This window comes from Ailuropoda melanoleuca, chromosome 6 (genome assembly GCF_002007445.2).
Source record: "Ailuropoda melanoleuca isolate Jingjing chromosome 6, ASM200744v2, whole genome shotgun sequence".
NCBI lineage: Eukaryota > Metazoa > Chordata > Mammalia > Carnivora > Ursidae > Ailuropoda > Ailuropoda melanoleuca.
The window spans coordinates 98,932,923-98,945,008 of record NC_048223.1 but is presented as its reverse complement, the minus strand read 5'-3'; the positions used below and the strand labels follow the sequence as shown (position 1 = coordinate 98,945,008).

Below are 12,086 nucleotides of genomic sequence, written 5' to 3'. Positions count from 1 at the left end.
AGGGGAGGGGGAAGGAGGAGGGGAGGGGGAAGAGGAGGAGGAGGAGGAGGAGGAGGAGGAGGAGGGGAGCGGGGAGGCTGCTCTTCCCGGGTAAATTGGGGTTGGGCTGCCTTGTTCACCACTTTGCCCACAGTGCCCAGGGCCGGTGCATGAGGGAATGTTTAATCAATGACCCAGCATGTGAATGAGTGAATGAATGGATGAATGAATGAATGAACAGGCAACTCCCGGGCCAGGAAGGCATGCTGCTGAGGGGGCGGGCTGTCTCTGTTGGCTCACCCCGATCCCTGGGTCTCTCTGAGGTCCTCATCACTCACTCTGCCCCCCAGGGCCGAAACTGCGAGGTGTCCCTGGACAGCTGTTCCAGCAGCCCCTGTGGCAACGGCGGGACCTGCCGCCCACAGGAGGGCGAGGATACTGGGTTCATGTGAGTTGCCTGGAGGGGCTGCAACTTGGTGGGTGGGGTGCTGATGGGTCTAGCACCCAAGCCTCGGTGCCTCCTTCCTCCAAGTGGGATGGCCCCGGTCTCCCCGTGTTGTAGGAGGAGGTGGGGCTGTGCTGGGGAGCGGCAGGCACTCACTAGAGACCCCTCCATGCCTACCCAGGCCAGATCCTGGTTGTCGGGAGAGATGGGGGCCTGCAGAGTCTCACAGCAGCAGGTGGGGCTGGGGCTGGGAGCTGCGCTGCCCACTCCTGCCCTAGGCCTCTCCCTGCTCGGGCCAGGGGCCAGAGGGTCTTCTGACGGCCCTGGCAATCCACGGTCAGGGGCATATGCGGTGGCAGTGCTAAGGGGCAGTTTGGGGGTGTTTTAAACCCCTTTAATCTCCACTAACTCCCAAGGCTCCAATTGGAAGTCCAGCATCTGCTTGCCCATGCTGCCTGAAGGCAAGGCCCCTAGCCAGCTCCTTGGTATCACACAGCCCCCAGCACAGGTGGGGAGTCCTTCCCAGAGGTGGGAGCAAGTCCCAGGCATGCCATCAGGGGCCTCCCCCGTGTGGTCTCCCCCATGTGCCACACTGGTCACACCTGGGCAGCCGTTGCCCACCTCACCTTGGACTCCATGAAGGGCCAGCCCTCCCAACTCCTGTCTGACCTTCCCACGCAACCCCCCCCCACTGATTTCCCCCAGGACCCCTCGATGAGCCCCCCACCTTCCCAGAGCTCTCCTGGACCCAGAGTTTTTCAGAGGAATATACAGTATTTAGTTGCTGAAAACAAACTGCCAAACAAATTTGCCCATTGGAAAACAGTGTTGAATCTACTTAGCAGAAACGGCCAAACCTGTCTCTGCAAACCTGAACCGTCAGATGTAAAAATAAAACACTAAACAGCCTCTCGCAGGTCGTCACCTTGGAAACGGCGTTCTTACAACAGGCTCCGTCCTCCTCTGGGTTTTGGCTGCCTCACCATCCAGCCCCCTCCTCCTCTGCTACAGTCTGGCGGGGGCGCTCTATGGAGCTTGGGGGGCTTGTTTAATGGAGGACCCTTCAGAAACGCCTGCTAGGCAGAGGGCGGGTGCAGCTGGGGTCGCCCCCTCTCAGCTGGAGGCGGGCCCTGAAACTGTGCGCCTCATACCTTTTTGCTCACTAACCTGCGTCAAACAGGTGTTTTAAACCACACCCCCTCCCACACATTCTTAGAGTGACAGCATTTGTCAGAGTAAGTTGAACTTTTATTGCAAAGGAGGTAATTTCCAGGATATTGTAAATATTAACATTTAAAAATAAAACTATCTAGTTCTATCATTTTCCAATGGGATCCGAATAGCACAGCAATTTGATACCATTTTAAAAAATCGAACCAAGCACCCGTTTAACAGCTTAAACATTTTACCTCATTCTTTTTCTCCTCGAACTAGTATTTCCATTTTACTCCTCACCCCCACCTCCATTTCTCTTCCAAAGTCTATGTTCTGATGCTAGAGTCTGCTCTTGAGCCCGCTGCCATGCTTCCCTGCCACCAACATGGGGATGTAAGTTTATAGACTTTTTTTTTTATTTCTTGTCACCATAAACCTCTGATGAAAAAGTTTGTTTTGCAGAGTTGTCATTACAATTGTCAATAATATACAACTGATCAGAACATAACTCTACTACAAAACTTTATTGATAATTATTACACATGAAAGTAAAATGTTACTAGACTCTTGAGCTAGGTGGAGCTTTTTGTGTGTGCTTTCCTTCTAACTGGTTCCGTGTCCCAGGGTGGACATGAGAACGAGAGAAGGCTCAGCATTCAGTATGTTCCTTTTTAAAAATCTATGTATACAGTTAGAAAGGCTGGGAAAGTTTGTGCATATAAGTCATTGGGATTAGAGATTTTATTGTAACGTGTCAATTACTTGAAACCCTTCGAGTTTATATGCCAAAAACCCCAGATTAATCTGTCATTGAAAGTTACTCATAATGCTCTAACAGCTGACCATTCCATGAGGTCTTCCTTCAATGATTAATACTCAGAACTGGAACCTCTTGCAAAAGCATTTGTCTGGTCACTTTGGAAAACTCTCCGTTCCTAATTGTCCCTTTATTTGGTGCCCGAGGGCTTTAGGCTCCAGGCACGTCCCACCTTGCACTCAGGCTGGGAGGTGTGTGCGCCTTCCTGAGGCTCTGGGGTAGGTCTGTTCAGGGAAACATTTGTGCAGAACTTGAAGATCTGGAAATTAATCTCTCAGAGCTCTCTGACCCACCTATCACGTGGAAGACCCCAGGTGCCCCCTGGGGGAAGGTGTAGCCGGCAGAAGACCACGGATTTCCAGGACCCTCCACGAGCTGCCTCCTGTTTCCCCCCCAAGCCCTGTTCTCGCCCCACCCCTGATCTATGAGCTAAGTGTCCTCAGCCTCTGTCTACCCTCCCCGACCTCCGACCTCCGTGTGGCACCATCCTGCTACTCCCCAGCTCTCGTCTGGTTGCCTATCTCCTCGTTGTCTCCCCAACTAGACTGTGAGTGAGCCCCCAGAGTGCAGGGCTGTCTTATTTACTCTAACCCCGGCACCTAGCAAGGGCCTGGCCTGGAGGAAGGACCAGAGCTCTGGGATAGTGACAGTCGCCGGTGGACACAGGCTCCCACCAGTGCCTCAGGAAGGTTGCTGCCCTGGCCCAGGCCCACCTGCCTCTCTCCCCTCAGGTGTTCCTGTCCCACCGGCTTTGAAGGACCAACCTGTGAGGTGAATACGGATGACTGCGTGGCGCACACCTGTGCCAACGGGGGCATCTGTGTGGACGGCGTGGGCAACTACAGCTGCCGGTGCCCCCTGCAGTACACGGGTAAGTGTAGGGGGTTCACGCCGTGGCCCTCCCTCAGAGCCTGCAGGTTTCTACTGGGCCAGCTCCCTGGCAGAGCGTGGGGACAGCTTCTCTCCTTCCTCCCCGTTCTTTCCCCAGGAAGGGCCTGTGAGCAGCTGGTGGACTTCTGCTCCCCGGATCTGAACCCGTGTCAGCACGAGGCTCAGTGTGTGGGTACTCCAGATGGGCCCAGGTCAGTGCTGCCTGTTCTCAGGGCCAGACAAGGACATGGGCCTTGAAGTCCCCTCCCCTCTGCTCTCCCCATTCTGTTTCCTTACTTGTCCAAAGTGGGTTTGATCTTGGCTACAAAAGGTTCCTGCGAGTCAGCGTGGGGACAGGGTAGTGGTGGGCGTAGCTTTGGTCGGCCAGACCTGGGTTTACAGCCTGACCCTGAATAGATGCCTTGACCACTCTGAGCCTGTCTTCTCCTCTGCAAAGTGGGGACCCCTGTAGCTTCCTCTTGGGGTGGTGGTGAGGGTCAGATGAGCAAATGCATGGAAAGTGCTTTGCTCCAAGTCTGACATCTGATAAATGCTCCGTAAAGGGCCCTTCTTTTTCCAGATTCACAGTTCTCCTCCCGTCACAAAACACACAAAACTCTGAAAACCAAAAGCCCGTTTGATAGTAAAATCTGGTCTGACTTGAACATATTTGGTAACAAAACCTGGCCCACACTGTTAGGAAGCTACTTAGGGTCACTATTCTTGCTGTGTAATGTGAACGTATGTAGATCTTGCTGCAGAAAGGGGAACCTGTTTAATTAAGGGGCTGCCCCAGTTCCCACGGATGTATTATGTAACGCTTTAGGCTTTGTATAACCTTTCCAAAATACCAAATTTCAGAATTGCAAAACCTGTCTGGCCCGGGAGGTTTGGATAAGGGGTCATTCATTGACCGTTGTCACCATCTTTGTTACCGGCCTATACGGAAGTGCACGGTCACCTGAAGACTACATGAAGGTCGTGGGCTTTTAAAATGTTTCCACCTGCAGCTTTGTAAACATAGTCCTAGTTCTGGGACCCCCGTTTCACTGGTTAGGACAGCACAGGTGGTCAGGGTTGAGGCCCGTGACTGAGGGACCCAACCCCAGCCACTCAGGCCGGGGTGGGGAGGGGAGCCTCTCAGAGAGCCCGCGGTCCAGCAGGAGCCGCCCGAGGAGGACAATGGCAGGAAGCAAGAGACGGGGGTCCTGAGGCCCGGTCTGAGACCGAGGAGTGCACGGGCGCCTCCACGCAAAGGCGGCAGAGATGCTGCGTTTGGGTGACTGCTGGGGCGCGGTGGGCGCGGTAGAGCAAGCAGCAGGCAGAGCGAGGGGAGTCCCTGCTGCTCGCAGGGGTGGACCTCAGGTGGTGGAAGAAAGCGGGACTGCCCCTCAGCCCTCACGCCGGGCCTGCGCAGTCCCGCACAGCACGGAAAGTGAGCGGACAGCGGCTGTGCAGTGCGCCTGCGCTCTCGACTTCCCCTCGCGGAGGGGAGGTGGAACTCGGGGCTGTGCCGGCCCTCGGCAGGGGTTCAGTAGGCTCACTGAGAGCACGAGGGAGGGAGGGAGCGGATGCGAGTGAGTGGACGGAGCCTTAGCTACCGCAGCGCCCAGATCGCAGCTCAAGCCCCAGCAGCGGGTCATGATCCCTGCGGTGGGTCCGGATTAACATTAAAAACTAAAATAGAGAGCACCCGGGTGGCTGGGTCCAACTCTGGGTTTCAGCTCAGGTCGTGATCTCGGGGTCTGGACATCGAGCCCCGTGTTGGCTCAGCGCTCAGTGCGGAGTCTGCGTGTCGCTCTCCCTGTGCTCCTCCCCCTGCTCGTGTGTGCTCTCATGAATAGATAAAATCCTTAAAAAAAAAAAAAACTAAAATAGAGAAACTATCCAAGCATCATGCCATTTTATGTAGTAAGGAGAAATATTGTGGCATGAAACTGTCTTTAAGGGTACACGTGTGTGTGTGTGTGTGTGTGTGTGTGTGTGTGTGTGCGCGCGCGCGCGCCTGCCGCACACGCACATGCATATGTACGTATATGTATGTATTCTTACTGGGTAGAAAAGTATTTCTTACAGCTTGAAAAACTGGGAATGAGTAAAAACATCCAGGCAGGAGCAGAGCACCTGCCTGCCAGGTTGTATGACTGAGCTGTGGAGTTTGCAGTTTAGTTTGGAAGGGTTTCCAACAGGGATCACTTGATAACAACCCGGAGGACTTCCTGGAGGAGGTGTGGTATTGGCTAGGTTGGACCTAGGCAGGGAGAGAGAAGGGGATGTTCCGGTGGAGACAGGTCTGACCACAGGGTGGGCCTGATGGAGGGGGAGCAGGACAGGGGCTTCTTGCAAGGCTGTGACTGAAAAGTAGGTGGAGTGTGCTCCTTAGTTGATAGGCAAATGGTTGATCTCTAGGTAACCAGTGTGGCACAGTGAGAGCTGGGAGTCTGGGGGCTGGCCTGGCATTCCTGAGTGGGGGCACTGGCTTTGCAGGGAGAAGGCCAGGAGGCTGGTCTGGTGGAGTTGGGGAGGTTGGAGAAGAGAGCTAGTTGAGCCTTATGATTCAGGGCCTTGTTCTAGGGAGCAGCTGGACAGGTCAAGAGGGGCTGAAGTTTGGCCTTGGATGTGCTGTCAGTGGGCAGGGTGGGTCCTTCATGACAAGGTCCCCTTCTCGTGCCACTGGATGTCCAACCTCCCAGCCCAGAACCTGCCTCCACACAGAGGCCCACACAGGCTCCTTTTCCTGTACCAGAAAAGGGTCCCAGGACGTCCTGGGGGGCAGCTTTTTCTCCAGGGCTCTGCTTGACCTCCCGGTTGTCCCATAGACGGATGGGCCTTGAGGTTCTCTGTCACACAGGCCCCTAAGTGAGGGACTGACTGCCCCCCACCCCGTTCGCCTCCCAGGTGTGAGTGTGCACCAGGTTATGCAGGTGACAACTGCAGTGAGAACCAGGATGACTGCAGGGACCACCGCTGCCAGCATGGGGCCCAGTGTGTGGACGAAGTCAACAGCTACTCTTGCCTCTGTGCTGAGGGCTACAGGTGAGTGGCCCCGAGGCACCACGAGCGACTGAGGCCTCCTAGCTTCCAGCCCCAGAGCTGGCAGGAGCCTCCAAGCCCAGCTGGCAGGAGGGAATAAGGGTCCTAGCCTGGAAGTTGGATCCTGGGGTTTTAACCGTGGCTATGCCATCCCCAGCTGTGTGACCTTGGGAAAGTCACCTAATCACTCGGACCATAAGCACAGGGCCCCGGAACTGTTTGGTGGAAGGAGGTGGGTACAGATTACTGGCCAGTGCCCAGCGAGCCTCTGAAGACACGTCCTGGCATAAAGGTCACTTATCTTCACAGCCTGACTTCTCTGAAAGGTTAGGGTGGGGGGTACCTGCCCTCCTTCTTGCCACCCACCTCCCATGCTCTGCTTTTGTTTGTTTGTTTGTTTTTTTACAGTTTTATTGAGCTATTATTCACATGCCCTATAACTGACCCAGTTTCAGTATATAATTCAGTGGCTTGTAGTAGGTTACCAGAATTGTGCGTCCATTAACCATAATCAACATTTTCATTACTCCAGAAAGAAACTCCATACCTCTCATCTGTCACCCCCCACCCCAAGTTCTGCTCCAGGCAACCAGTAATCTAATACTTCTGTCTATGGAGTTGCTTATCCAGGATATTTCCTAGAAATGGACTCACACAATCTGTGATCCTCTGTGACCCACGTCCTGCACTTAGCGTCAGGTTTTTGGGTTTCATCCCTGTGGCAGCATGCATTAGAACCTCATTCCTTTTTGTGGCCGAATAATATTCCATTGTGTGGACAGACCGCATTGTGCACCCACCCATCCGCTGAGAGACCTTTGAGTTGCTTCTGCTCTCGGCTGCTGTGAGTACTGGCGCTGCGGCTATAGCGTGGGTCAGAGCTCCCTGCTGGTAGTCGTATCCCCTTTTATTTCTATAGTCATTTGGGTCTGCTCTCTTTTGCTTAGGTCTGTTTTCTTTTCCATAAAATGGGCAATAATAAGATTTGCTAGTGGAATTGACTGCCACAAGCCACGAGTGCTTCCCCACCTTGAGTCTGCACAAGATCTTGTTAAGAAGCAGATTCAAGTTTTCCATTTCTTGAATGCCCAGAGGACAGCGATGATGCTGATCCAGGGACCACACCTGCCCCTCGCCTTGTGTTCAGTACCTCTCTGACCCCTAGTTCTCGGGGGAGGCGCTGCTTAGGAGCATCTTCTGTTGCTTTAAGGACCCAGTTTCACAAGATGTTCGGCGAATTTCTCTCCAGGACCGTGGAAAAGAAAGCTGTCCCCTTGCCCCTTCACCCAGCCTTCTCTGACCTGTATCTTTTCCCCTCTCAGCGGGCAGTTCTGTGAGGCCCCTCCCCGCCCTCCCACCCCCCGAAGCCCCTGCGAGGGGACTGAGTGCCAGAACGGGGCCAACTGCGTGGACCAGGGCGGCGGGCCCGTGTGCCAGTGCCTCCCAGGCTTCGGCGGCCCCGAGTGCGAGAAGCTGCTCAGTGTCAACTTTGTGGACCGGGACACCTACTTGCAGTTCACGGACCTGCAGAACTGGCCCCGGGCCAACATCACGCTGCAGGTGCGTGCCCAGGGGGCCCGGTCACAAAGGGTAGTCGGGCAGGTCAGAGCAGCAAGAGCCTCCCTGCCTGGGAGACCTGGGAGGAGCCCGTGTTAATCAAAACTCTTTGGATGTGGGGCCAGCAGATGTGGAAAGGTTATTGGGTCACAAAAGCCATCTTTGATCGGGGAAAGAGGGAGGGGTGGAAGTGGTCTCGGGTGACTGGATCCTGTCCCACCACCTGTCTCGCCTGCCCCCCAGAGCCAGCCTGCCGCACTGCACACACTCCACGGGCCTGGGACATGGCCGGAGCTGGCTCTGGGCTTCAGCTCTGGCCTCGTATCTTCAGCCTCCTGGCCCCGGGGCCTTTATTTATCCATCTCACATCTGGAATTTCATCTCTGAACTCGGGTCGTGGAGGGCAAAAAGCACGTCCCACTTGAACGGCATTGTTTGCCAAACAGTCCTTGGGGAGAGGAAGGGGATGGTGCATCTCACGTGATAAAATGATAGAAGTCTGCGTGTCCTCTTGGGCTAGCGCTCTCTTCGTCCAGCGGCATTCCCTATCCCAGCAGCCACGTCTTTCTCCTTTTCTCACAGAGCCCCTGAGCCTCCCAACGTGCTCCCTATGCTCTCCCCCACTGTGTCACCTCTCCCAAATCGTGCCCACGTTCACTGTGTACCCTGCAAGAACACAGCTAGCCTAACTGCTCAACAAAACAAAATTTGCCCAAACCCTCCCAGCCACGGCCTCAGGCACCTCCTTAGAGAAGGGAGGTCTGCCCCGCTGTCCCTGTTGCTGGCTCTGCCCTGCCAGCTGGTTGGACAGCAATCAACGACCTCAGGGAAGACCTCTGATTGGCCTGCCTTCAGTCACATGCCCATCCCTGGCCCAGCCATGGAGTCCAGCGAGTTGGGGTGCTATGACGGGTCCGGCCTGGGCCCTGTACCAGCCCTAGGAGACCAGGGAGTCAGGCCCTTTACCAGAAGAAATGGGGGAAGAGGGACAAGGCAGGATCATGGTTCCTACAGCACCGTAGCGAGATCTCCCTCCCAAGGTAACTCAGCTTTTGCTCGCAGGGCTCCACACACAGTCACTACCTCCTGAGTGGCTCCTTCCAGGTTGGGGGCGGGTCGTGGCTGTTATAGAGCCTTCCTTAACTTGTTCTCAGTGGCTCCCAGAGGCCCACAGCATGGGCTAGCCCACATCCATTGGACTTTGCTCTCCGGACAGGTAGCCCTGAGGTCTCTTACCTGCTCCTCCTAGCACAGTTTCCGGCCTCATCTGGTCCGTCTGCCTTCTCTCTGCAGCCCTGGCCAGCCTGGCAGTGGGTGGCATTTGAACCAGCGGCTACTAGCCTCTGTCAGCATCCCCTTGGAGGATGTGTCCCCTGGGGTCGTCGGGGGAGGACCTCTTGCAGATGTGGGCCCCTCCTCCGCCCCACCTACCTGTGCCACTGCTGTGTGGGGTGGGTGGGAGAGAAAGTGCCCCGCCCCTCAGGTCTCCACAGCAGAGGATAACGGGATCTTGCTGTACAATGGGGACAATGACCACATCGCAGTGGAGCTGTACCAGGGTCACGTGCGCGTCAGCTACGACCCGGGCAGCTACCCCAGCTCTGCCATCTACAGGTAAGGCTCCGTCCTCCCCCCACCCTCCCTCCCTCAGGGTCTCCGGGGCCAAGAGCAGGTGGTTATCAGGACCACTAGAACCTGAGCTGCTCACGTGGGAAGGGCATTTGAACCATCTAGTGTGGCCCCAGCTTGGGGCTGGGGCTGGGGCCTGGGTAGGGCCCGCCCTTCCCTTTCCCACCTCCTCCTCACAGGGAGCTCCTTAGTGGGAAGGGAGAGATGGTAATTTGGAAACCCCTGCCCCAAACTGCTCAGCTTTCCCCCAGGGAGTCCCAAGAAGGGAAGCAGGAGGGACCAGGCCCTAGGCCGCAGACTCAACACGCCCTCCTCCCTTAGAGATGCTATTCCTTGGGAAGCAGCTGTTGTACCAGTGGCCTTTCTGGGGAAGGGCCCAGGCAGATATGGGTCGAATTGAAACCCATTCCCTGGGGTGGTGGCACCCCATCTTCTTCCAGTGCCGAGACGATCAATGATGGGCAGTTCCATACTGTTGAGCTGGTTACCTTTGACCAGATGGTGAATCTCTCCATCGATGGAGGCAGTCCCATGACCATGGACAATTTTGGCAAACACTACACACTAAACAGTGAGGCTCCCCTCTACGTGGGAGGTAAGGACCTGGCCCAGGGAGAGGCTCCAGCTGGCCCTCCCCAGGCCTCCCGGTCAGGTGATGGGGACAACCATTCCAGGTGGGGCCTCTGTTGCTTTCTGGCCTAAGGCTTGCCAGGAAGGTTGGGGCCCCGGCCACTGGACTGCGGGGTATTCCAAGCCACCGGTGGATTGTCCTTCCCAGCCTGGAGCCCAGGCTCACCAAGCAGGATAAGTACCTTGGGTTGGGTCTGAGGCCTGGCCTTGAGGGGAGCCTGGAGCTTTCCCAGCTATCTTCCAAAGTGGGCACCTTTCCTCTTGGCTTTGGGCCAGGAGGGGCTTGTCAAGCATTCAGGGTCTATTCCGAGTCTCAGAGCTCTCCGAGGCCCAGGCACAGAGTCTGTGCTTCAGCTGGGGACCTCCCAGCTGGCTTTCCATGCTTTGCAGGCTAAATGACCCTGTCCACCACCTGCAAACATTTCCAGGTCCAGAAAAGTTAGATTTCTGCAATAGTGGGGACTTCTCAGTGCTGTGGAGGGCCCTGGCAAGACTTTGGGCAGCTGTGAAGGACAGAACCCTGAGTTCTAATCCCAGCTCTGCGGTTTATTAGTCATACAACTTTGGGCAAGTCACCGAGTACCCGATGGGGTTTAGCCACTCTGACCTCAGAGGGTTGCTGTGATGACCACAAAGCAGGTGACAAAGCTCTAGGCCCAGGTCTTTCGTTGCTTTTGGAGTAAGGAGATAAGAGCTGGTCCCACAGGGCAGGAAGGGGTCTCGGGTGAGGGCAGCCAGACCTTAGGCCCCCAGGGCTTGCTTTGTCAGCTGGCTGCTGCGAGGCCTGGCACCCCCAGGCTCTGGTCAGAGAGGAGGCAGCTTTTCTCTTTCTTCTGGGAAAGGAGTCCGGACCCTCCAATATGGCAAAGGACCTTGGCCCAGGGTTGCAGAGGCAGAAAGACAGAGGCCAAGGGCGGGAGGGAACCCTGTGCAGATGCCCAGCGGACCTCAGCGGTGAGCGCCAGGCCTGGTCTGAGCCGGACTCGGCCCAGCTCTGCCCCCTCTGCCCACCCCAGGGATGCCAGTGGATGTGAACTCAGCCGCCTTCCGCCTGTGGCAGATCCTCAACGGCACCAGCTTCCATGGTTGCATCCGAAACCTGTACATTAACAATGAGCTGCAGGACTTCACCAAGACGCGGATGAAGCCAGGCGTGGTGCCAGGCTGTGAGCCCTGCCGGAAGCTCTACTGCCTCCATGGCATCTGCCAGCCCAATGCCACCCCGGGGCCTGTGTGCCACTGCGAGGCCGGCTGGGGGGGCCTACACTGTGACCAACCAGCAGACGGCCCCTGCCATGGCCACAAGTGAGCCTGGGCTGGGTTCGGGGAGCCCTCCCCCCACTGCCCCACCTGCAGGTTCCCTTTCCTTCCCTTCCCTGCAAGCTCCTATCCCCAGGTGAGGGCCTCTGCATACACTGTATTTTTAAAACCCCAAACTGGAACATGTGACCCAACACAGGGTTTTATTTTTTCCTAGTTTTCAGTTTTTATTAATAGGAAGAGGTCACTAAGGACACAGAATCACATCCCATGACGCCAAAGCTGGGGTTGTGGGGTACCCTAGGGCTGGTCTGGCTCCAGCCTATTCTCACAGTACCTTTTCTCTGTCCCCTCCAGGTGTGTCCACGGGAAGTGTGTGCCCCTCGACGCTCTTTCCTACAGCTGCCAGTGCCAGGATGGGTACTCGGGGGCTCTGTGCAACCAGGCTGGGGCACCTGCGGACCCCTGTGGGGGCCTGCAGTGCCTGCATGGCCACTGCCAGGCCTTGGCCACCAAGGGGGCACACTGTGTGTGTGACCCTGGCTTTTCGGGCGAGCTGTGTGAGCAAGGTCAGGGGCCCCCCTCCTGACATGCCCTCTCCACAACTTGCAGTAGTGACTTGACTTTTCCTCCTCCAAGCCTGGCAACCCCTCTGTACCCTCTCCCCTCTCCTGTACCTGGGACTGCTATTGGGGTGTAGTACCTCTGGGC

At 56.2% G+C, this 12,086-nt stretch overlaps 1 protein-coding gene across 1 annotated transcript in view; it reads left to right on the top strand.

Moving 5' to 3' along the window:
* SLIT1 (slit guidance ligand 1) overlaps positions 1–12,086 on the top strand; it is a 163,910-nt gene that overhangs the window by 149,008 nt on the left and 2,816 nt on the right. Inside the window, 9 exon segments of the mRNA XM_011222001.3 lie at positions 330–427; positions 3,128–3,267; positions 3,385–3,478; positions 6,165–6,302; positions 7,622–7,859; positions 9,340–9,470; positions 9,926–10,080; positions 11,132–11,420; positions 11,733–11,944. Of these exon segments, the coding sequence (XP_011220303.2) occupies positions 330–427; positions 3,128–3,267; positions 3,385–3,478; positions 6,165–6,302; positions 7,622–7,859; positions 9,340–9,470; positions 9,926–10,080; positions 11,132–11,420; positions 11,733–11,944 (1,495 nt within the window).